The sequence below is a fragment of the Oxyura jamaicensis genome, chromosome 4, assembly GCF_011077185.1.
Source record: "Oxyura jamaicensis isolate SHBP4307 breed ruddy duck chromosome 4, BPBGC_Ojam_1.0, whole genome shotgun sequence".
NCBI lineage: Eukaryota > Metazoa > Chordata > Aves > Anseriformes > Anatidae > Oxyura > Oxyura jamaicensis.
In genome coordinates this window covers 27,749,531-27,775,954 of record NC_048896.1, presented here as the reverse complement: position 1 = coordinate 27,775,954, position 26,424 = coordinate 27,749,531, and the positions used below count along the sequence as shown (strand labels likewise).

General features: G+C 43.1%; 1 protein-coding gene across 11 annotated transcripts in view; it reads right to left on the bottom strand.

Annotated features, from left to right (window-relative positions):
• The window catches only part of PDLIM5 (PDZ and LIM domain 5), a 129,003-nt gene extending 102,800 nt beyond the window's left edge, over nucleotides 1-26,203 (bottom strand). The window contains exons 1-2 of one of the 11 annotated variants that reach the window (XM_035324174.1): nucleotides 26,014-26,203; nucleotides 23,712-23,847 (exon numbers count right to left, since the gene is read on the bottom strand). In XM_035324174.1, coding sequence (XP_035180065.1) covers nucleotides 23,712-23,807 — 96 coding nt within the window. In that variant the 5' untranslated portion in view covers nucleotides 23,808-23,847; nucleotides 26,014-26,203. Of the gene's footprint in view, nucleotides 1-23,711; nucleotides 23,848-24,454; nucleotides 24,693-26,013 lie in introns of those variants that run through there. The other 10 variants (XM_035324169.1, XM_035324168.1, XM_035324177.1 and 7 more) reach the window with 10 other exon arrangements.
• Nucleotides 26,204-26,424: the final 221 nt, after the last annotated feature.

Here is a 26,424-nt window from a genome sequence, read left to right as displayed (position 1 = left end):
ATCAGTCCCCACACAGCAATAGCATACTGACTCCCACTTCTGTGGGCGGAAGGCAAGAATAAGGACACGTATGGCGGCAGAAAGGGAGATGTAACATGCAGCCGGTGACCTTCGGCCAGCCGTGCCCACCTGCCATATGAGCTGGTGACACTGAGGGTCACGCCACTTCAATCCTAAAACGCACCGTTTGCATATTTGCTGCCTGGTTAACAAACCAGTTTTAGGAGCAGGCTTTTTCCTCATTTATATATCTATGTCATTTTTTATTCAGCCAAATGTGTTCAGCAGGGCAACGGAAAAAAATAATAAAAAAATAATAATAATAATAAAAAAGATAAAGAGAGACTTGAGCTCTTCACACAGCCACTCATCATGCCTGCCTTGAAATTAGCAGCTTCATACATTCCTCTCCGGCCACCTATTAGAAGGCATCACATATCTTAAAATTACGCAAGCCACCAAAGGGAGGTCCTAGATTTACAGCACACGGTCCTGCCTGGCTGTAGGGGAGGCTGAACGATCTGGAAGCATTTAACACCTCTCACCCGTGTTCAGTTACAGCCCCACACCTCCAACCCACTCAAAAGTTGTCTTTCCCAGGCAGCCCAAGGATGGTTGCTCTGTCTTCTGAGCTGACAGATTTAAATGGCAACACAGCACAGTTACAGCATACCTAAACATACTTTTGATGCTGGCAACGTAGGATTTTCACACATTAACAACAACACGTTGTGATAAGACATTTGAATAAATACATAAACACCTAAATAGCTACAAAAATATTAAGATATATCCTCACTTGAATTTGTTACCAGAATTATTTTATTATGTAAGAATTTTCACTTCAGAGTTTTGTTTTACTAACAAAATAATTCAAGCTAACCTGGAACAATCACATCCAAGCTAAGCCCCTATTACTAGCAGCGGGAGTCTTGCAATTGGTAATAACAAGCAGTGAGTCCTGAACAAGAAAGGCTGCAATATTGGTGGAGGTGTTTTTTCTTTGTCCTCCAGTTTTCCAGTAAGATTACCCTTAAACCTCTTCAGGCAGTAATTGTAGAAGAATGCAATACACTTTCACGAACCATACTGTTCTCACCTCTGGACATTGTGATAGAAGCCACCAATGTACAGCCACGTGGCTACAAGAAGCAAAGGAGATGAGCATCTTCTGCAATCTCTTCTTGATCAAAAAAAAAATCAAAGAACGCTCTAATATAATGCCTACTTAGTTCAACAGGGCTGAGATTTCACAGTAGATAGAATACAGCTTATGTCTCAGAAGAAAGTTATCCAAGTCAGCTTTCAGGCTACAGAGGTAACTTTGGCACTGCCTTTTGAGTAGAGATAAGGAACATAAGCAAACCATATGAATGAGAGCCACACATAAAATTTAAACAGACCAAAGCAGGAAAAGGAATAAAACTGGAATCCTTGCAATTAAAACTATTTATCAGAAGCATCCCTTCATTCCCACTCTCAGTTGAGGTGAGGGGATACTAGGCTTGTGTGAGTTTTTCTCTTTAGAGTTAGAGTTTTTCTCTTTTCCCATTCACATAAAAGCACCCTGTGGCCTGGCAGAGCAATCAGACTGAACTGAAACACTGATCTTCCTTCTTGCAACGCAGATTACTCAGAGCATAAACTGAAACAGCATTCACAGCTTTAGCCAGGAGTCCAGTCCCTTACCACAAGAAAACTCCTTGAACTGGCAGTCTCTGTTGCAAGGGAAGGCTCTGAAAGTCTAAACCACTACAGAAACACAGAAAAACAGGTCTGAGCACACTCCCTGAAACTGCGACACCAAACTGCATGTTTCTGCACAGAACACAAGCTGGTATTACACAGAGCTTGGGCACTTAGGTGACAACCCACCCCTGCAGATCTGACACCAGCTGATTAGCTTTACACTTAATCTCCCCAACCGAGGTCTGCCCAGAGCCCTTCTACCCCACACAACACAGTCCAGAGACCACAATGGCATTAACGGCCGTGCTGCCGAAGAGTTCAATAGAGAAGGCTCGGTGCTAACACCAGTGAAGCAACAAGCAACACAGCCTCCTACAGGCCCACACGCTGACTGTAGCACGTTGCTGCACATATTCCTAAAATCTAGCAGATGGCGGCAACCAAGTTAGGGATGCCTTCCACAACGTGTGGGGAAGGTAAGTCTTGCAAGTGCTTTCAAACAAACGCATGAACACCGCAAGCAGACACAGAGGATGATGGATACATGTACTGCAGCACTGTCACTAGGATGATGTTCCTCTGCAAGAGCAGCAGCAACAAGGACATTACACTCCATTGCACACACGTGAGCTTCCACTCTTACTAATACCACAGCAACAACTGGATATTTGCTGGCCTGACCAAGAGTTATTAGTCAAATGAGGCATACAAATGATTCCCATCTAACATTGGTGCTGGACTGCCTGGTGGATTTGAAGCCTCCATCCCAGTGTTGGCCGTGCTGGCTGCCAGATGCTGATTGTGTGCCCAGAAGAGACCTTCCTATGGCACAGGCGCTCATTCATCCAGGAGAACGAACAGCTGAGCAGCTCTTGTTGCCTTCAGACATTTTGCTGCCCCCGAGCACTCAGAGGACCTCAGTCTCCCATTTATAGGAACCTCTCACTACCATGAAGTTCAATAAGCATTCAATTACCTCTGAAGTGCTTCTCTCATTAACTAAACAAACCAAACATGCCAAGGGAAAGAACAGTACTGGCAGCACAGTATTTTGCAGCTATGACTCACACCGAAGAGCATGATACCCCCATGCTAACTGCTGAGGCAGTTACATTTCAAGCCCTTCAGATGCGTAAGCAAACCAAGTACACCTCTTTAATTTGCAGTGCTTAATTGCAGTGTGGAGGCTCAAGCCTTCGCGAATTGAAAGCGTATAAAATGCAGATATAATGACAGCAGCACAGGATGTGTACCAAGGGCGAAAGTTCCTTCCACATTCCGATTAAATTGAGGGGAAAAATGTCTTTTCTGAGTAAACAAAGCTTAAGCAGAACATGATCTTTCCTTTTTTTTTTTTTTTTTTTTCTTCCAGATGAGACAAAGCTACTAATACAAACAAAATAAAATACCAAGCAGACACATGAAAACCCTGGTGCAGCTGAAAGTCTGCGTTCGAGCACCAACAAGCGCAGAGGTGAACCTCCCTGCGGTTAGGGCAGACCTCCCTGCATCTCGGTCAGCGTCACGAGCACTTCCTAAAGACGAAGTGCAGCATCCCCAGAACACGAAATAGCTGTCACTCCTCCTGCTGTTGCGGAGGAGACGCAGGCAGGCTGGTGCTCATCAGCCTGAAGACAAGGCTGACACAGCAACTCAACAGCCTACGGGGCAGGCTGCAGCAGCAGCGATAAGTACAATCTGCCGGAAGACAAAACAGCTCGTCACATCCATCACAGCCTGCTAATTATAGCTCGGAGGAGAAAGGGGCCTGCGTACAACAGCGGGTGGGCAACCCAGCCCAGTGCATTCAGACAGGTGCGCAGGAGGATGAAGAAAAGTCAAGTTCTGCAGGAAATAAATATTTGTAACAAGGAGTCGCTGCTCAGATGTGCTGCAGAGCTACTCCCTTCAAACCACTGAAGCTAAGTCAGGCAAGGAACAATGGAAAGTTGCTTTCCCTGCACAGGAGGGGAAACTCGTGTCCTTGGGGTAGGATTAGGCAAACATCACCAAAACAAAAGAGCGTGCTAACCTCTAGTTTATGCTATTAAAGTGTCAACAGTAATTATAAAAAGCCTTGCAGTCACAGGTAATTCTCCCGGAAACATAATTTTTAGGGTACTAATTGAAAAGCTGACAGCTAAAACAAAGTATAGTGTCAGCAGAGCATGCGAACGTATGAGCAGTAGCATCTGGGCTGGGGGGGAACACGGGGTCAGGGGCACGGCAGGGCTGCAGCCATACAGACTGACTTCAGACCGTGCCCTCCTACTTAGGGTTATTATTAGTGAAGGGGCTTAGGAACTCTCTGAACTATAAAGGCCGACTAATGACACTTGCAGCTGCAGAGGAAGCCACCCCAGACTGGAAGAGAGTTTTGGGTAACATCACGAACCACATGAACGCAAATCATTCAGAAGCAATCCTAGGCAAACCCTTAGTTTCTTAGAATTCTGCCTGAAGAAATCAGTGCCAGTCTCACAGCCAAGTAAGTGTCCCCTGAAGAAAAATATTTTTATTTATCTAACTTATCTCCTTTTTGATTGATGGAATGAAAGATTTACTGGCATAAAAGGCCTCTGATTTGGTTCGGCACAACTACGTATTTTTAAATAGTATTTTCAGATTTTAAGCATCATCCACTGGAGACATTTTAGCATGGTGACCTAAAAACCCACTGGAGACATTTTAGCATGGCGACCTAAAAACCTGATGTCAGTCAAATGCCGTTTTACTCCTATTAAGCATCTACAAATAAAAATAAACTGACTCTAGCCTACTCTAGTGATAGCTGGGGTGGAAAGCAACAAGGATGAGTAGTCATTTATCTAGGGGAAGATACAGAATAGGAAATGAGCTTGCCTCCAGAGTTGTCACTGTACTTCAGTTTTGAAAAGGAAAAAGCAGCAGCAAGCTAGAGCTAGGGGCAGGGAGAGCCTCCAGGAGGGACACACGTGCCCCCAGGAGCTACGTGTTGAACGACAAGCTCCAACTTTGGTATGGGCTGCTCAGCAAGGGTCTAAACTTTCCTCTAGTACTCTGGGGAGATGAATGCAAGCTATTTAAAACCCCGGCACATCGAGCTGGTACGTCACGTTAATACATTGCCGGTGTATTATGTTACAAGGCTGCTTGATAGCCAGCCTTTAGGTTCGTCTCCAGCTCTCTGGTGAAGCAATGCAGGCAGAGGGCCACAGCGCTCAGCTTTTGAGAATGACAGGTTTTAGTTAATGCTTCTGCCAAACCTGAATGTGCAGTGGTATCCCAAGGAAGGGGAAAACACAGCAGATGCTTGGAAGGGGTCTCAGATTGAATGCAGATAAATTTTAGAGCAGCCAAATGAAATTCAGTTGCAAACTGTTTATTTATGGTGCTCTACATTCCCTCATACCTCCGATTTTCCTATAAACATTTTAACATTAGTAAAACATGTTAGCTCTCTCCCATTTTACACAGTCTCTTCCGATTTACAGCTTGGGTCTTCACAGCTTCCCAGCAGAAGCCCCATGTTAAAGCAGAAATGCAGAAGGCACGCAGGTATCTAGCACAAAACGAAGGGCTCCCTCACTCCAGGGACACAGGGAAATGCAGGAGGACAGCAGGCAGAGGGCAGGGAGTGCCAACACGGCTCTCAGCAGCGTGCCCATCACATGCAGTGCACGAAGCCAGGCCGGGCAGGGCAGCAGGACACGACCGGGGCAAGGCTGACCCATGGCAGTGGCACTGCCAAGAGCGCTACCTGAGTGAGGGGTGACATGAGAAAGTGAAATACCGAGGCATTTCAAACCACTGCTGCTTCACGTGGGAAATAAACTATGTGGTTTCATAATTTTTTAAAAAAACAACCACCACTAAGCAAAAATAAGTTACATGAAACAAAGCAGCATCCTAAACAATACTGCCAGTGAAGTGTAGTGTGCTAGTTCCCTTTAAGGGCTGGTATTTTATTCAGGTATTGCAATGATCTTGCCAGCCAGAGGAAAAAAGGTATAATAATAATAATTATTATTATTTTTAAATAAAAATAATAGAGTAGAACCATCAAAATGAGAAAAAAAAGGGGGTAATGAGAAAAAAAAAGGGGAAACTCATCACTCCTCCTTTGAGACCCCAGGGAGAGACAGTGAGGAGGGGGGTTAAAAAATACAAAGGAAGTTTAACAACTTTCAAATATGCTGGTTTTCAGAGTATATTCAAGTACATCTCAATCACTATTTATGACATTGTTGCCAGGTAGGAGAAGGGTCAAGCCATAGGGAAACACTGCATGAATGAAGCTGTCCTGCAGGACGTGGCAGCCACACTCCCTCCATTCCCAGGGGGTTGCCAGTGCATGTATTTTTTTTTTTTTTTTTCCATAAGCAAGCGTCTGGTCTTGGACCAAGGGCTGCAGTGGGTGCTTTCTGAGACAGAATGTGCCCCAGAGGGAGCTGCTCAACTCAAAAAAAAAAAAAAAAAAAAAGGTATATATTTTGGTAACAGTAGTTTGCTGAAAAATTCTTTAAGAGAAACCCTGTCAATACTTGTTACCATCTTTGTTACAGCACTGGTAGGGGTCAATATAAAGCTGTGCTAAGGAAACCACCGCTGATTTCTCCTTTAGCAGATCCTTACATGACAGCTTCCCAGCCTGTGCTGGCGGCAGGTCAGCTTGTGCTTTGAACAAAAAAGCTAGTGTTGCAACATCTCTCCTCATCCTTCTGCAGCACTGAAATAAAACATGCAGAGGCACGCGCATACATACTTTTTCATGTCTGTATTAAAACCTAGTAAACAAAAACCTACCTATGTCAACATGGATCTCTTTAATCCTTGCAATAACTTACATATTGACTTCTGGTGAATTTCAACAAGATGTTTTTGACAAAAAGAAAATAGTGTCCTAAATAAAGTTTCAAAACCCATCTTAGAAAATATTTTAAGTAAATTTTTCAGCGAACTGCCTGTTGGTGTTATCCTTGTCCTCCCTCAGGGTTTGCAAAACAGGCATCTTTAGTAGAGAAACAGTTACTGACTAAAATCCCCAAAATTTGGAGTTCTGGGCTTAACACTGCATGCTTTTAATAAACAAACTGTTAAAGTGGGTTAGCCAAGGAAAACTTTTAGAGAGGACTCTCCAACTGCTGTCAGAAAACAAGGTTTGCATGCCTTTCCTCCAGACACCTTCATCACCACAGCATCCACCTCCGTGCCAAAGGTCAGACCTCGGAGCTACTTTCAATGCTTCTCACTGCTCCGTCCCCCCAAAAAGCCCTCTGCTCTACAGCAAGGCTGTGTACCAGCACTGAGGAAGCTCTAACTGCTGAAGATTTTTTGTGCACAGTTAGTATTGAAGAGCCCAAGTGGAGAAGAAAAAGAGCAGGTAAAGCTGTATCATCATAAAACCATCGTAAGGTGATTACTTACTGGAGGAGAGCTTGCCAGATCTCATGTATAGAACCCAATACCTGGGCTTCTGAGGGCTCAAAAATTCAGCATCTGCTTAGACTCAAAAGAACTACGGCAGAGTTGGCAAAAACCAGCTATTTGCCCACAGACAATGCAAAATTCTTCATGTAGGCCTGAAGAAACGTAAAATACTCACCCAACTGCCAGATCAACTCTATGCCGTGTTCTTCTTTCGTCTGCAGGTTTCAGGAGCCAAAACACATTATAGAAGTGAATAAAATTCTCTTGAAAACAAGAGTTATATTCACCTCTTTTAAAGATATTCGTTTGCTCTCCCCAAAACACATTTTAACATGTGGAAAATTTGGGATAGTCTAAAGGTTTTTTTCAAGGCAGTCATCAATGAAATCACAGAAGGGTGACAGTTCTAAAAGGAGAGGAAAACCCTTTGTAGGCTGGCTGCATCTTGACTAGGAAATCTCCAAAAGTTCTAACAAATTTGCTTGCAAAGACATAAGGGAAACAGCAGCAGCATTGCAACAAATATAGAAAGTAAAGCAGAAAGTAAAGTTTCGCTTTAGACTTTGTTTCTGATGATGGATAAGTTCCATTGTGCAAGTTTTCTAGAGTACCATCCCACGTAGCTGCTTGGTGCTGTCCTGCAAAACACCCCAAGCAGCTTGGGGACGATGCAGCACCTTGGTGAGGCTCTGTGAGGCAGCAGGGATGGAAAGCATGAGCTCCACACACAGAGACAATGTACAGGAAATGCTATAGTAAATTACTGTCTGGGTGAGCCAAAGGAGGAAAGTTCACTGGGTATTAACATTTTTCCATCTGATGAAAAACAGACTACAAAAGGTATGAGAAACAGATTTGTCACTTTGCAGCTTTCCACACGTATCCAGCTGCCAGAAATGTTAAACTGCACGACTCAAGGAGGAGGCATCATGCCAGCTGTCATATTCCTGTATACAGAAAGTGAACCACATGAAGAAAGGAAAAGATATTAAGGTTAGAGTTGCACTCGAGGGGAATGTATTAATTCCAATTTTCCACAATGAGTTAGTTAAAAAAAAGTCTAAGGTGGTTTAAACTGTACAATATTAAACCTGTCCTTACACTGAAATTCGATTTTCAGAATCAGCGTGTTAGATGAGCCAGTCAAAATTATGTCTGAGCAGTAACTGCGGTGTGCTACTTGTTACACTGCTGTTAGTTTCCTCATTTTAAGCAGTCACATACAGAGAAATGCAGTGCAGACTGTAGACATTATTCATTCCTCTCTGCAGAAAGTGAAATTGCTACTTCACCTATATTAGTCCCATACAGTTTACAACGTCTGGGCCCAGCCAGTGAAGCTAAACTTAGATATTCATGCAATATCATGCAGACCTTTTCCGTACCTTCTTCCAGCATCTTTGTTCTACTGCCTTGTAAAGAATTACAAACTTATAATCAAGCAAGGTGTTTCTCAGACATCTTAAAGAAGTTCAGGTTGCTATTATCTGCATATCTACCTCTCCCCACATTTGCTCAGCATCTTCCCTGCCACACGACTTTTCCTAATTCCAGGGATTTCCCGCGTATGATACATACTTGTGAAAACAGCAGCAAACAGAACAAACAAAAACTTTCTGGAGCAACACCTTCTCTAGCTGCAGATTTGTCCCTCTCAGTCAGAGAAAAAAAAAAAAAAAAAAAAGTGAAGCATGCCCAGAAATTCCTGATGGACTGAGGGCTTCTTCTACCTCTGCACCTGGGATTCATCCACACACCACCACACTCATACCACACTCATGATGAACAAATTATAGAAATAAGTACATATTCATCCTCTATTTTCCATCCCAGTATAGAACCCTGCTGAGCCTATATACTGCGGACAAGACAGAAGCGACCCACTGCTTTCCAGCTGCATTTCCATCTTGGCTGGTTTACACGCGCGTATCTAGTGATCAGGGAAAGCAAATCAGCAGCTCAAGTTCTCGTTGGAAAGCACAGAGGAACCTGGTTCAGGATTCCTGGCAAATGGCACTGGAGAAGTTTATGAGGTTGCCCACTCCTCCCCGTGCTGCCAGAGGTGACCCCGCGGGTGACACACCAGCATCTCACCACCTCCAGCCTTCAATGCTCAGGGCTTACAGCTGCGTGCAATGCCTCGGGACAGCTAACAGAAAAACACTTCCCACAGAGGGCAATTCATTTACGGCTTGGCTGAATTAGTTTCAGGACACCCAAGGCTCAGTGCTGGTGGACAAAAACAAATGTTCAGACCCCACGTGATTTCCCCCTTCTCCCCCTTTTATTCGCTTTGCGTGTGCTTCTGCAGGCTGGAATCGCTGCTCCCGAGCAGACACTTTGCCCTACTTCTTCTCCTAACAGGGTCAAATTCTACTACACATGCCACGGACTGTTTATTTCTGAATGTCTCTAGCAAGCCAGCTGCTGTGCAATTCTCTTTAACATACACTGGACTGCATGTACCACGTCCCGATAAAGCAGCTTTTAGACAGTCAGCAACACTTCATCCACTATGTAATTGATTTAAATACTTCGATTTGATTCTCCATTTTCAGAAACGGAGATTTTATATTCTGCCTGTTTAATTACATACAGTCCAGGTTATAAGAGAACTGCAGTAGTTTGGAGGGAAAAAAAAAAAAAAAAGAAAAAAGAAAAATATTTGGCACAGCTCTGTGCCCTAAAGTCCTGAAATATTTATAATGCTACTTGACCATAGGAGCTAGCATTGCCACCCTCATGCATTCAGAAACCATGAGTCAGGCCCTAGAAATAAGGAGTGTTTTTTAATCTCATGATTTTGATGCCAAGATACACTCTGAGGTTTCCTTGGTTTTTTAAACTTACTTTTCTTGAACGCTCAATACAACACTGTGGGACTATTCAGATGATTTAAATTGCATCCAGATTTTGATGCTAGCACGTCAGTGCAAAGAACTTGGGGTTTAACAGCCCCCTTTGCTCACCTCCCTCAACGATGGTGAAAAATTCACCATCATTGTGGCATCCAAGAAGGGCACCACTAAGTGGAAGGAACTCTGGGTTTCTCTGCAATTTTGACCTGGAGCAATCTTGCCTCCCTTGAAAGGGCTGCATTTGGAGCATCAAGCATGCAAGGTGACAGCACGAGACCTCAAAGACAGCTGGGGTGGTCCTCCATGATGTCTATGTGGAGTTACTGCTGAGATGCTCAAAACCTTTCCTCCTCCTTACCATGCACAGCTCTCCTTGGTAGCAAAACCAACTTGGCTCTGCTGCATTGCAGCATGGAAAGGAGTGGGGACAGCCCAAGTGGTATCTTCAGAAGTGAGGTGTTGGTTGATATCACCCAGGACTGCATTAATTGCTCCCTGAAAGAGCAGCTTGTTTCTGTGGTGAAGCATTTCCTACAGCTGTACCAATAACACAACCCTGCCTGCTTTTCCGGTGAACAGAAACCCAGAGATGGGCACAGTAAAGCCAGGGTAGGCCAGGACATATTATAGCCTATCAAGGACTGGCATGATGAGAGAAAAATTGGAAAAGGATGGATACAAACTTAAAATGTAGAACTTGTAACACTCAAAGCGGAGGCAATAATTTTGAACAAGTAATCCCTAAAAATACCTATAGCATAGCATCTGGTATGCATGGTCTAAAGTTTTTATCAGTTGTCCTTTAAAGCTTTCTGACAAATATCTTGTGTACATATTCAGTTTTTAATGTTTTTTTCTTTTTTTAATATATCAATATAAATGGATACCTAGCTCCTATTAAACCCATAGTTCCCATCTCATCACATGATGTTATCATCCTTAAATGCTGCTAAATGCTACAAATAACATGGGCTGAGTGGAATTTCTCTTATAAAGCAAACTTAGAGCAAAAACACCTGGTAGACTTATTTCAGCAGTAAGACAGGTGCCCCTAGGCTAAGAAGGGCAAAGGGAAAAAAAAAATAAATCTGAAGGCAATATAGATTAGGTTCTTGCACAACTTCCTTTTCATTTACTCTAACAGAAAAGCAGGTGACAAATTGGAAGACCCAAACCTATTTGGCAAAAAAAAAAAAAAAAAAAAAGAGGTCACTAGAAAAGCATGTTTGAATGAGTTTGAGAAGTTAGCAGTTTTAAATGCCAAAGTAAAGTATTTCCTAACTCGTAATACCCATTGTTATGTATTGCATTTCCCAGAATTGATACTAGTATTACATAAATGTCAGTGCACTTAAATCTAGATTATTTGCATGCCACCCTTCTCAAGTTCCCTGAAATGCAGCAGTTACACATTGCACAAAACTTGTCTTTATTCCCTTTTTTCAAATACTTCACTCCATGAAAGATCACCTCTTGTAAGGGCTCAGCTCTCCCCTTTATTTAGCCCCCCAAGTTATCCAGGAGCTTCTAGCAAGGGAACAGGTCCCTGCTGTGGGATAAAGGTGTGTTTGTAAATAGGTAGTCTGAAAGAATGGGGAACTCCAAAACCTCATTTGTCATTCTGAGGATTGCAACAGCCCTTTGGGAGCATATGGTCCTTACTGCAGAACTTGACAGAAGCCAGAGAGCAGCAGTGAGGTAATTACTGAGCTATCTGAACAGGCATAAGTTAGGGTGTGCAATAAAAAGTGAGGTACAGAGTTCAGCACACAGCAAGCGAGTGACAGAGGTGGTGTTGGGAGTTACCAGAAGAAGTGCTCACAGCACTCCATCCTGCCTGTGAGGTCAGTAACCAGTTGACATCAACGAGCACAGCATCCCAAATTATTTGCATACACCCTTCTGTCTCCATCACCCTGCCAAGAGTGTGCCTTTCATTTGCAAGCAGAGAAAAACAGCACATTAGCCTTCCCTGATGGCAAGTGATTGAAAAGCAAATTGCCAGTGCAGACTGAATTGCCCCAAATCCTTACTTTGACTGCTGTAATCAGAGTTTCCTGTGAGCAATTTCCCATTATTTATTCCCACAGCATCCAGGACAGAGTTATAATCTGAGCTGGGCTGTCAACTGCAGCAGCAGCACTTTTCATCAGGTTGCATATATCAAAACAAATCAACGTCATTTGAAGTTTCAATAATCAGCAGTTTCTACATTTTGAAGTGTAGATGTGTCGATAGAAGAAATACCCTCACAGAGAAGCTACTCAACCAACCAGAGAGTATCACATTCCCTCCAACATGAGAAGGTCAGTGATACTTGCGTCTGCAACGATAAAGCAAGTCTCCAAGATTTAAGTGCACATCCCAAGGAAAACATCACTAGGTTTTCACATTGCAAGTGGATTGCATTTCCAGACATATATACAAAACCTATTCTTTCAGCCAAAATAGCCATTCATCTATATTTTGTTCATAAGCTCAGTTATTTTAGTAAATAATTCAGAAGAGGCAGCTTTACAAAATTACCCAAAAAGGACCAGCTCTGAGGTACTGATCTGTTGCTTAAAAGAGCAATAATTGCATACTGGAAAGATACATGTGCTAGAGCATCCCAACTAGGCTTCCAGAGCAAAAGGTAATACACCATGTACGTGAAAAATCCTCCACCCCTTGCTTTAGCACTGTAGTTTCAGTGATGAGGATTGACTGGATTGTTAAAGGTCTGTTTGTAATTAGCTCTCGGGATATCATACAAACATCTCGGCTAGCCAGTTCTTTCACAGCTAACGCACGTCAGCTAATGTAGATTTGAAAGAAAGCAGAAAGTTGGCTGGGAAAGGTCCATTCTCTCCTCCAAGCAACTCAGTGTTTCCTCCTGGTGAGACGAGCCTGAAGAGCCAGCACAGCAGGGTGCTGAGCAGCAATGCACACCAGCATCAGCTGAGCCTTCAGCAAAAGTCACCTTGCAGACACAGCCTGCATGCCTAAAATTACACTGGTATTCAAGGACCCAAGCCTTGGTGCCACAAAAACACTCGGCATTAACAAAATCACACACAATCTGCTCAACAGCAAAATAATTTCATTTACAAATTGAATATGCTCTCAAAGTAGATTCATATAAATCCCTGCTACAATGACTTTTGCTTACAGCCAGCTGCCAAAATGCGACAGCTGGAAAGTAGAGAGAATAGACTGCATCCAGAGCTGACAAAAGTTGTAATTTAATAAGCATTTGGTGGCAGTTTTCACAGCTTAGTACACCGACAGACATGTCCTAGCAAGCCTGGCTTCAGCACTTGCAGACGGTATTGTCCTAGACACCTGCATCGAGCCTGCTAGGCTAACCAGGCCTCCGCTGCACCAGTCCCACCTACTGTTCCTGCTTAGGGCACTGATGGAGGTGAGCTTGGTCCATGGAGTTGGCTTTGAACCTTCACATGGAGATACAGGCACTGATTTTCCCCTGACAACTCTCTACGGCCAGCAAATACCACCAGCAAAAGGGTGGGGGCCAGTTCTCGTGTAGGGAATGCGTTGGGTATTACATGAGCTCAGAAGTGAGCTGCCAATGTTTTTTTTTTCCAGTTTTGTTATGTTCCTCCTCTCTCTTCATATCTGTGTGCAAAGGCAATTTATACAGCATCTGAAAAAAAAATTAAAAAGGATAGGCACTCAGGTTGCCAGATAGGATGCAATGTTGACTGCTCCCAAACCACTACTGCTTCCTTTGCAAAGTTGATTGTGTCCCCTGATCACTATCTGCATTATGAGCCATTAATCCAGACAAGTCCCTCAGAAAGGACTTGTACGCTATCCCTTGAGGGTTGAATATCCTCTGCTTGCCAAAATACGTATTTCTGGAGAGGCCTTTTCATTCCGGAAAAATTGCTAGCAAGCCACCTTAAGCACTATGTAGAGAGAGCACTCTTCGGTGTGGAGGCAGAACACTGGGATTTGATGAGATGCTGACGACAGCCAAAAGGAAGCAATAATATCTACTCTACCGAGATGCCTTTGATGTTTAAAGGTTTACAAGCCTTCAATTCCTCCTTTCCTCTAATAAATGTAAGCTGAACCCAACTGCCATGATCTCTCAGGCTTACAGAGCATCTCTGTTGGTCTTAAAAAAAAATAATGCATTAAGTAAAAATATAGAACACTGCAGAAGGAATTGTTTAGATACATCAACAAATTGGTAGAAACAAACCTTCCCAGCAATTGCAGTAGCCTACTTCTTCATGTCTTTTACAGTGCCAAACTAAGCCTAGAACTGCAAAGAGAAGCCTCCCCTCCTTCCCCCTCAAAATAAACAAACAAACCACAAAACATTTTGGCCTCCATGTGAAAGAAAAGCTAGCTGCACTGGACTCTGAACTACGCCTGACTTGTCATGCATAAGATGTACATTGCAAAGAAAAAGCATTTGCAGGCGTACTACAGATTCAACCTGTAGATTAAGGCATTATTCCATGCTGTCTGGAAGAGGGATCACCCACACAGCAAAGCTGCTTTTTCTTCATAAAGGTTCAGAATAAACGTGTTTCACAGATCAAACTTCCAGTGAGGCAAGATAATCATTTTTAATCACCAAAAATACATCTATTTATGTCTGCATTCTTCATGCCAAGTTGTTTTTGTTTACAGAATTCTTTTTTAAAAATCCCAAATGCTATTGCTACCAATACAACACCGCACATAGGCATTTTGATCATTTGTTCTGCAAAATCAGTAAGTTTTAGGTGTAAGGGTATCTGCAGCTGATCCCACTAGTTCATAAACACAGAAGCTTAACAGGGAATTTTACCCTCCTGAAACTGATGCACTCACCATTAACCTAGGTTTTGCACCTCCGTCAATATTCATAAGCCTTCAAGAGAACCATGAAACAATTAACACAAAATAAATTTCTGGTGTCTTCCTATTGTAAGTACTTGACATCGCTCAACCACTTGCTAAAGAACCAGATGCCATGCTTAATACAGACTAGGGTAAGCCAAACTTCTTTCACATCCAGTTAACAGGCAAATCATTTGACCTTTCCAACAGGACTACTAAAGACCTGGCAAGATCAGCTTTTTAGCCTATGGAACTTCACAAAAGGCATTACATTTTACTTCAGGATTTTGTCACACGCAGAGCTGACAGAAATTGCTAGAGCTCCATTCTAATACATTCAACCATGAGATACTATTTTAGTCTAGCTTTTACTTTTGCTGAACTGTTTAAGCAGGAGTTTCTAGGGCAATAATCTAACTCTGAATAAGTTATAATAATATTCTACATTTTAAAAAAACAATATGGTTTATTCAACTGAGAAATTTATTGCCTGCTTTAAAACAAAACCCAATCTCTTAAGGACTGTATAGCACCTTTTTATTTTGAGTGGAAGCTCAACACTTGATGCATCACGAACTTTGGCAGGGAATAAAAGTATGCAGAACAGTCATCCAGGTGTCACAGAATCATTAATTTCACTCTATCTTTTCTTGATTATTAAATACAAGGCTGTCATTCTCCCTGTGAAGTAAAAATAAAGGATCAACAGCAGAAGTCTACATACTTCATGTCTACTGGCCATACTTTACACCAAAACTACTGAATGTATTCCACTGGTGCAGCACTTATTTAAATGCTTTGAGGGTATACATTGTGGTCTTCAGTTTATAAAATGCTATTCTCTGTACATGAGAGGCTATATGGTGGGACTGCACTGGTGCCTGTAAGTGACAGAAGACGAAATGCCACTGCAGGGTGGACCCAATCCCATTAACTGACAACATCGAAAGGTGAGTGACTGACAGAGCACAGAAATGGAAAAAGAAGGCGGGAATATCCCTTGTGCAGCGTTAAGCAAGCCATTTAAATCAGACTTAAAAGAGGAGTGGCCAGCATTTGGAGGGAGGTGATTGTCCTGCCCTGCTCTGCCCTTGTGAGGCCTCACTTGGAGTGCTGCATCCAGGCCTGGGGCCCGCAGCACGCGGAGGAAGCGGGCCTGTTAGAGCGAGTCCAGAGGAGGGCCACAAAGACGATCAAGGGTCTGGAGTACCTCTCCATCCCTTACAATAAGGGACCCTAAACAGATACTTTAGTTGTATTTTCCCTCGTTTTATTGGCCTGAAGGCCTATGTCATTCACAGCCTTGGGTAACGTTAACCTCAGGAATGGTTTCTTTATCCCAGTACCTCTGTGTTTGTAACAGAGGCCTATACTTCCATTCCTCATATTAATTCAAACAAATTTCAGCCCCATTTCTCCCCTCCCTTCTGGACCACTGGCAGGAGGAATATTGACCTCCCGGTATTTCCACTGCTTCAGGCACAGGAGAGACAGTTTTCTCTCGCACTTTCCCTTACATTGACAACATATGAAATCTATTCTTAAAAAGTCAAAACAAACACAAAAAGCCAACAATGTTATCTCCTGGCTCCATACCAAAAACCAAACAAACAAATCTTTCACCACCATGTCTCTTCTCACAATGCCTTCTGATAGCCATCGGCCAATGAATAATGAGAAAAACAGTTACACTAAAAATAGCAGCTCCAAGTGGTGGGGAAGCAGACAGAAATTGTCAGGCCTCCAGGGTCAGATACTCACAAGAAAACAAGTCTAATTTATTTATTTATTTTCAGTTACTATTCAATAAGTGGTCCTACCTTTTGGGGCTCTGGAAAGCCTGCCTATTTTGCATCTGCTCTGACTTTCTAATCAGAGTTTAATTTTTACTGCAAACAAAACCTATAGTTTTCCCATCATAAAATATTTAGTTACAGTATGAGGAATACAAGCTAAACTGTCACATACAAGGGAAAAAAAGTTACCAGCATCCTTTAATGTAAAAAGAAATGTTGACATGTCAGATATCCCTTAGCCACAAACATATATTGGAGTGTCGGTAAAGAACCAACAACAGCCAGCTTCAATTTTCAGGGGAATGACATCAGCAAAGGAACTATTTTGAATAAATTTACATCCTATTAGGTCTGAGGAGGTTTTCTGGCGAATAAGACCATGAATAGATGAGATGCAGACACTTTCCTTCTGCCTCTTCTCCCCCTACAACCTACCTCCTGCTTTGACCCCCCTTTCAGGGATGCTCTGTCTTGTTTTAAACTGCATAGCAAGAGAAGGAAAATGAATGATCTGGGAAAACACAGCCCTTTTTCAAATTTTCAAAACAAGGAGGTTAAATAGCAGTGGAAAAGGAGACAACTGGTAAATTATGGCTGTAGAAAATGATCTCTCTTCCCACCTTCAAGTTAAACTAAGAGCTCTCTGAAGGAAGATAGTGCTTGCAGGCACCTCTGCAAACCCTGGAACACTACTCTGTGCACCTAGGACCTTCAGAAAACTCACTCATTTTAAACCATTTGTGTAGCAGGAAGCTTTATTATTGTCCATACTCCACTTCGTTCCCAAAGAAAAACAAAAAGCCACACAACTCTGCTCCTTTGGGACTCAGTGCAGAGGATGAAAACTGCTCCTGGTAGCTCATTTGTCATTCTCAGTATTTTTTCAGTAAACCACATCTCGTGAACAGAATTAAACAGAAAAGAATAACAGTTCTTGCTTTATTGGTTGGCTAATCCCATCCATTCTATAATTTCCTGTAAAACACAGGATTTTTTGCCCTAGGAGCAGGACCAGCGGTAACTGCTGTGACCTCTGCAGGTCCCCCCCAGCTGGTGCCAGGAAGCATTCCTGCTGAGAAACACAACCCACACGTAGGTAAATCCAAAGCTCATTTCTAAGAACAGAAAAAAACTGAACAGTGTAATTCTCTGGAACTTCACTTAAAAAAAAAGGTCAACTGAAGACTAAATACAACTTTTACACAGAACATTAAAAGAAGAAAAAGCCCTGAAGTTAACCTTCATCTTTCTGGCAGTTCAAAGGGTGCCCTTATAAGTAGATATTTTCAATTCCTACCAAATTTCTGGTTTTAGCAGTTCCTACTCTGGTATGATAATTAAAAATTTTGCTAAACACTTCAGAATATTGACACTTTTCTTTAAAGTCCCAGTTCTTGAAATCACATTATTATTTCAGTTTTCAAAAGGATCGTTATAATCCAGCTTTCATTGTTGCTAAGAAAAAACTTTAAACCATAAAAGAAAAAAGAGAGACAAGATATAGACCTGAAAAAAGATAAAGATTTTAACCACATTCTTCTTAATCTCATTTGGGAAATGTCAAACTCAATTTCTGAAACACTTCTAATATGTCATATGGCAGTATTTTCTTTTTGAAATATTTCCTCAGCTGCAATAAAATTACACCAAAAGAATTAAAAAAAAAAAAAAAGTCTTACTACCCATTGCTTTGTGCCCACTAATAAAAATGCCCTAGCAAGGTCCAAAAATTTCAGATAAATGCATTGTCTGCCTGGGTATTAACCTTCTAGATAGCTATGATAGCTTCTTACATTTAAAAAGAAGCCCTTTGTACTCCACTCCTACTCCATGAGCTTTTCTACAATTCATGAAAAATATCTTTCATGATCTAATACCCTTTGTGAATTTTAAGAGAAGCAAATTGTCCATTTTTTACCCACATCTCTTACACTACCTCCCACCTTGACATGATTTCCAGGGAGGGCACAACACCCTTACTCTGCAGCTCTCATTTCACTGGACGCGTATAAGAAAATGTGTATTTTAAAAGATGTATTGTGTAAAATAAGTCTACCAGAAAACCAGAGCAATGCAAGTTACGGTAATGGAAAACATCTGAAGTTGTATTTTGTGGAAACCATCACCACTCAGTAGCGACTCACACCAGTGCAGCAATGCCAGCAGCTGCCAGTTAGGGCTTAGTTAGTAGCTTGCTGTAGTTTCCAGGATGGAGCATAAAGTTACCGACACAATTATCACTGGCCAGGCCAGCAGTTGTTCTAGTGTTTCTCTCCTATTTCACATGCCTGCTTGAAAGACCATTTCCCAAGTCCCCCATTGTAATTTATATTTTGTATAATTTACTTTATACAGACACAAAACTTGATTTTACTAGGAATGACACACATGGCTTAATAAAAAAATCATGCAAACCAAAGGGAAGGAGGCCTAGCCAAACTCTAATCAAAGCTCACATGCCGTGGGTCCATTCAAAACATCATTTTACTTTATTCTCATTAATGTTATTATCAAAGATGTAAATGTCCTTGAACAGCTTGCTTCCAAACATTAGAAAGACCGAAGACCAAAATTCTGCATGAACAAAAGGTGTGCAAATGTCATATATATGCTTGATCCACACAACTTGCTCGTACCTGGGCAGGAAGGATGGAAAACTGGGAGTGAAAAGAAGACATCATCAATGATTACCTCCATGAAGAGTTACTGAAGAGTTACACCATGCTCACATGGGATGTATACTGAGCAGCAGACATGCTGCGCATTCATTCCCCACTTTGTCCTAAGGTGGGCTGCTCTTCTACCCACTCCCTGGGTGTGCTGCATGCTGACAAATTCATTATCACGAGTCTCTCGTCAGCCATGACCTTGCAACAATGCACAGAAAAACATACTTGGATCATGAAAAAAAATGAAAAACTGCAGAATCAAGAAGCTATTTCTGTGAGGGTTTCAGAAGCAGCAAAATGACCAGCGAAGAAGGAAGAAGATGAAGGGCGGGGAAGGTGACGAAAGTACACTGAAGAAAGTTGCAGGTAGAAAAACAGCTGTCAGTCAGGTAAAACATTTCAAGACCACCATATTTCACCAAATTCTTACAAAATGAGAGAGGCAAATCAAGAAACATCTGAAGGAAGGTGGCTAAAGCTACCACCAAGATTGAACAAAAAAAGTAACTCAAGTACACATAATTGTCAGATACATTTGCGTTAGTTAGGAGGGTGTATACGACACAGACTACGTTACTGTAATTTCACTTCAGTATTTCCTTGTTTCTTGGTGGTAAATACTGCCATAAAACTGAGATAAGCAACGTTTACGAACTTCACCACAAGACTTAAAATGTTTGCAGCATATCAAAATAGGGACTCAAGCATACATTTAGAACAAATACCTAAATACTAATACCTCTCAGGTCATCTCAACATAATGAATAAACAATCAGTACCAAGCACAATTCAATTAATTCTGCAGAAGACAGAAGTTTTGGCAATTGTAATCCTACATTCATGCTTACTGAGTATATTCTGGTTATGCTAATTAACCACTTAGAACTTACCAGCTGTCCCCAGGATAAACATAAAATTAATGCAAAGTCTAAAGAAATGAGTATGTCCAACTGGACTTATCACAGGCATCACTACGATTTATCCAAGACCACACATCTGCACAGATATCAGCAACAGCAGATCCCTCATTACTGGTAATCATGACTAAAAATAACTCCATTTCTATTATTTTGGTCTGGATCAATTTTTTTTTGGTCCAGCTGGTATTTAGCAGAACATCCTCCAACTTGGGAATAAACAAATTTTGCATGGAAAAAGTTGAGAAATAAGAAGGGTCTATGATGTAATTCTCATGGTGGAGCTAACACCCAAGTGTTGGGACACTTCCGCCAGTCCCAGAAACCTACCAGAGACTGGTAACTGAAGCTTGAGATGGAGGTGCTGAATAAATAGCTGCCTTTTTAGCATTCTGTGTTGATTCAGAAGTGAGCAATTAATTCATACGAAGTTAAGTTGCGTGATGGTATGTGTCATCTCACATGACTGCATATATTACACAGTGATGGACAGATATTAAGCTTTTTCTACCATAGAATTAATTATTTCCTACAATAACTACTTTACATCCACCAGAACATTGTTAACTTCACAGTAATTTTAACAATAATTTCTTCTTATTTGCTCTAGGCTTCCATCTTTCAGTTTTGCGTTACAACATGCGTCTTAAAGAAACAATTGTTCTCCTTGTTCCCTCAGTTAACGTAAAATGCCACAGGAACAAGTGAGGATAGCAACTTAATAAGGTAAGCTTGCATATGTCAGCTGCAGTAATTTCTACTTTCTTCACCAGGGGTTAACTACCCACAGTTTGTAATCTCTCATTATGTGAGTACCACTACAGAACCTGGAAGCCCCACAGTACAGCTGCATGTGGTGACTTGAGCCACTTCAACAATTTATTGTTAATAAAAGGTGGAGATCTACCACCTCAGCCTGCCTTTCGTTCCTGGTTGAAGGGTAAAGAGCAAATTGTTTTACTCTCATAGCAGCTTCCTCCCCACTGAGGACTCTTTGCGAGAGCCAAACCCCTGCTCCACACCCTGACCACAATCCCACCCCAACCTCTCCCAACACACCTTTGTGCCTTTGGATGTCTGACCCACGTAATGGCACTCAACAGGGCTCAACAAGTCCCTTTGCAAGGAGCCATCCAGATGAAGCCCAGCCTTATAAGAGTATATGTAACCACAGATATTGCATGCATTGATTTCTTCCACTACCTATAAGGATATTCCCAACAATGCGTACATCATATGCCATGAGATGTGTGCAGCTGTATTTGTAGCAATTCTGAGGCACTAAAGCCATGCTATTGCTTATGCTATTGCATTGCTAATGCTATTGCTTTTGACATTGCAATGAGCCTATAACATGCTAGTGTTAAAGTGTTATTGCTACCCCTGCATTAACATTAGCCTATTATACCGTAACACTAACTGACACTAAAAAATTCAACTGGAGAACACAAAACAGACTGATTTTGCCACACAGAGGCAAACAAATACTCGCATTGAAATGACATTCCATGCACTGCCTAATGGCTCCCTGAAAACTTTCTCCAGGAAACACATGAGATCTTAATTTGTTCAAATTATTAGTAATAAGAGATGAGCTTTTCAGATAAACAGCATTAGAAAACAGTGCATTTTCTGTGCTTTGTAAACTGTACTTTATTTGAACTTAATTTCAAGGAGCTGAAACTAAACTAAAGCAGGAAATAAGCCCTCAGCTAAGCAGCCAGAATCGCAGCATCCAGAGCACAAACTGAAGGGGGGGGGAGAGCTCCTCCTTGCCAAAGAACATAATTCTGCTGTCTCATTACTGTTTTGCTAAAATAATTTAATTAGCAGTCTTCAGATGCAGGAAGGCATTTATGCTTCATCAGGAAAAGAAAGGGTGTGGGGGGGTGAATGGTACAGGCTGTTCCAGCATACCAGGAACACAGCACTGAATTCTTCCAGCTATCGGGCCAAAGCCGGATTGGCTTACCAGAACTAAGTACTTTTTTTGATCCAAAGGTTTAAAAAATAAAAAAACACCAGGCAGTCCAATATCTGCACAATCTTAACTCCAAATAAAAAGAGATGGCTGAGCCGTGGAGCAGAGCCGAGGTACACCGTGTGAATGGGATATTGTGCTTCCCTTCCCCATGTACTGTCAGAGCCCTAAAGCCACCCTGGTCCCCGCCTTTCCTTATGCTCTGCTCGTGTGGGCATGGATGCTTGTAAGTAGGGAATTCAGTAACTTGGGCTTTTATACATAGCTATTTAGGCTGATTCCTTCACGCTGCTCCCTACGATCAGCACACAGCACATTCAATTAATGTGATAAAATACTCATCTAGGCTAATTAATAAATATTTTCTCAGAGTCAAGCCGTATTTTAATTTCACCAGCATAATCCACAGGTAGCTAAGATTAGCCGTGTCTAAATGAACTGGCAGGCTTTGAATCGCTAGTTGAGATTAGCTAAAAATATTGCCATGATGCATAAACCCAAATAGAAACCTGCTCCCTTTCCCAGTGCAGTATCAATTCTGCAGTCCCAACAGGTGTAAAAAATAATTCATCTTTGTCACTAAACCGCAAAAATATGCAGGAGGGGGAGGCAAGCTGCTGACAGAGAAGTTGTCATTTATACATAAACACTTCCACAGCACAAACCAATTTAAAGGTGCTAGGGTCAAGAGCCATGAGGAGCCAGTTCTGTTCACCTTCAGATTTCCAATGCTCCCATCAATTTCATGATGCAAATTCTGTTCCTATATGATGTGCATAAATGTTTCAGTTGTCTGAGGAAGGTTTTGAAACTCAGCCCACGTAGAAAAAAGAATTCTTCACTGAAAACAGTTTCAAAAGTAGGAAACCAGTTAGACAGCACCTGGGTACAAAGATCACATTTGTTTTGACTTAGTTCCTTAAATCCTTTGAATATCAGTTAAGAGCACGTCCTCTATAAACGTTCCTGTGAATATCAGTTAAGAACACATACTCTATAAAAAAAATCATGAGAAAGTGGGATGTTCACCCAGGCACATGCTGATGAGCTGCTATTTATAAGTCCTGTCACTTAAGTGACTTTCTATTGCAAATAGTGGGATTTGCGAGAACAGACACCAGAAGATTCTCTAACTGTTAAGGGCTGAATAAACAATGGAAGCATGAGTGTTTTTTCTCTGCTGCCTCCCATGTGAACTGCAGAGGCTGAGCCCCACGCAGAAAGCAGCCCGTTTCCTGCCAGCCTCCCATTGCTGTTCTCTGAGGGTGCTCAGGGAAGGGAATTCAAGGGTGCTTTCTGTTTGTTTCACTACACAGATAAGAACGTGGATAAAACAACCATCTCTGATGAAAATGTACAGTTCCCTCGGAGCCTTCAAACTATGCAGAAGTTGTATTTTACCAGCTTTGTTCCCCCCCCCTACGAACAGCCCTCTGTGCCATGGGGCAAGTTGAGCCCAGCACCCGTAACTCATGGCTCTGCAGTCTGAAGGCTGCAGGCAGACCACAGCATAACAGACACCCGCACGCAAACAGAGAGGTAAATGCACTCACCCGAGAGATGGACAGGGGCATGTTGAAGTCCTTGCCACCTTGGAGCCTGAAACCCCAAGGAGCCGGGCCGACAAGAGACACGGTGTAGTTGCTCATGATGTTCAGCGTTCAAGGATCCAAGTGAAAGAATCAATGCCTGTGGAAGAGGATTATGCTTTTAATTTAAAGAAGATAAAAGGCACTGTCTACCATTTTAACATCCTTATTTCCATACAATAAGAACAGCCAAAAATCCACACCAGGTCTGTCATTACTTATACTTTTATTCCTCATACACTCTTGTCCTCAATAGCTTAGGAAGAAACATATGGAGCTGTTAACATGGGCTTAAGACTTCAGATCTCTAAGTATTTGGATCTCAAGAGAGGCACATAGACATTTGACAAGTCCTTCTTATTAACAGAATATTGGGGGGGGGGGGGGCCAAACCTCAATGTTGGGATGAGCATTAACTGATAATATCCCTTAAATCCAAGTACAGAAGAAATTCCCAGCACCGACACATTCATTTCTAACAAATTAAGCACCACATGCTGAAATGTCATCAGCTCAGAACTTGTTTCTAAACACATTATGGTCTGACGGCTTTAAAATGATGTCAAAATGTCACAACTTTGAGGTTAATCAGAAGAAAATAAAAACCCTGACTTTGTTTTTATAGCGTAACTTTACATTGGTGTAACAATGCTACAGATGAAACACATACTAACAAGTCTCACATTTAGCAAAGTTAAAATACTCACAGCTGCATCTTAATGTTGGGAAGAAAAAAAAAAGCAAAGGCCAAGTATCTCCCTCCCCTCCGCACAAACGTGGGCAACAAATTACCTTTAAAAGGCAACCTCTGCACTTAATTGCCACTCAGAGTCAGAGATAAGGGCTTCAGTTTCACCTCAGATAAGTAACATTACAATGACATCTTAGGTAGTGGATCCCATCTATTTTTGTATGGTTGAAGCGAGGCAAAGTACACACCAGCGTGCGCGGGTGTAAGCCTACACCACGGCACAGCCGGATTCCACGCTCGTGCATTGACATTTAAGGTGGCACCCCAGTCAAACTGGAGAAAGCGGGCTGCAAACCCACCAAGCCGAGTGTGACCTCTTCATACACAGGAGGGAGATTTTATTTATTTATTTATTTATTTAAGGCAGGATATTTTGAAAATGCAGCCTGGCCTCGCGGGCTGCCCGAGGTGCCACCGCAGCCATGTAGGTGCACAGAAGGACATTTCAAGTCACTCCCCAAGAGGTGTCGGTAGCACACGTTTCTGGGTTTTCTGGGTTCACCTCGCAGAAACACAGAGACCTGCTGCTCTACATCGTAATTTCTTAATCTGACAGCAGAGCTTGCAGCCACGCTCACGCTGACAGCCATTCGAATAAGCCAAGCACGGCTGCTGGCCCGAGGTGGGACAAGGAGATAGCTCTGAGGAAGCAGAAGCTGTGCTACCCGGGCAGCTCTGGCCCCGTGCGCTGTCTCAGCCCACCCCGAAACGCCACAGCAGGCACCGGCGTACGGAGAGGGGAGCGCACACCCTGACCCTTCCTGCAGCTGGAGAGGAGGAAGGTAAGAGAAAGCCTCCACCGAGCGGGAGCTGGGTCTCTCCCTCAGCACTGAAGCAAGAACTCCTCTAACTCCTCCTGAAAAGAGGATTTTAATTAGTCACAGGCTTCTTTCCGTAGGAAAGTAGGAATGCCTTTCGTTCCCTCTGAATGAGGTCCACCCCCGTGACAGGTCACCACCGACCACAGCCACATCTAGCGAGCGGCATGCATGCCACAGGCTCATGCCACCTATCAGCCCAAACTGGGGGGGAAAAAAACACTGCACAAGCCTTCAAAGTGGTATTCTTACACTTCTTACAGCACACCAGGGCAGCACCTACGCGAAAGCGCTACAACCCACCAGCCCCGCCTTGCACAACCGACCAGCCAAGGGCCAAATTGTGCAACTTGCGCTTATTTTATCAAACTCTCGCTGGCTCGGGCCACGGCAGGGGGGGGAACTTCAAAACGCAGAGCCGCGGGGGCAGCCGGCACGGACCCCAAACCCCCGGCCCTGTTGCCTAAGCCCCGTCTGCCTCTCCGTGTCGGTCCCCAGCAGCTCCCGAGCCCTGTGCCGAGCTGTACAAAGTCGTGCCGAGCCGAGTCAAGCAGCCCTTCCCTGGGGCAGGCGACCCAGCAGCACCCCGCATCCGCATAGACACGGGGCGCCCCCCGAGCCCCGCTCGGACCCACAGTAACATTATATCCCACAGTGAAATAAAGCTACGAGAAGCCCCGAAGAGTTGCAAACCCACCGCCCAACCTGCCGGCTCTCCGCTCCTCTTCCTCCTCGCCCCTTCGCCTCTCGCTCACCACCCGGTGCAGGGCGCGGAGCGGCGAGGACACCCGCGGCGTCTGCCGGGCGGCGGCTCCGTCCCCCGGCTCTTGTTTGCACTTCCGTCTGCTGCTGCTCCTCCCCCGGCACGGCTCGGCTCGGCTGGGCTCAGCACGGCTTGGCTCGGCTGGGCTCAGCACGGCAGGGACGGGGGCAGGGACGGGGGCAGGGGCGGGGCGCGCCCGGAGCTGGAAATCCTCAAATGCACCGCTCCCGGGCGGCCCTGGAGTTCGTTATTATTATTAATTGTAAATAATCACTATTTTTGAAGAGGGAAATGCGCTTTTTCTTTTTTCTTTTTTTTTTTTTTTTTTTCCCCCTCATTTTGCTT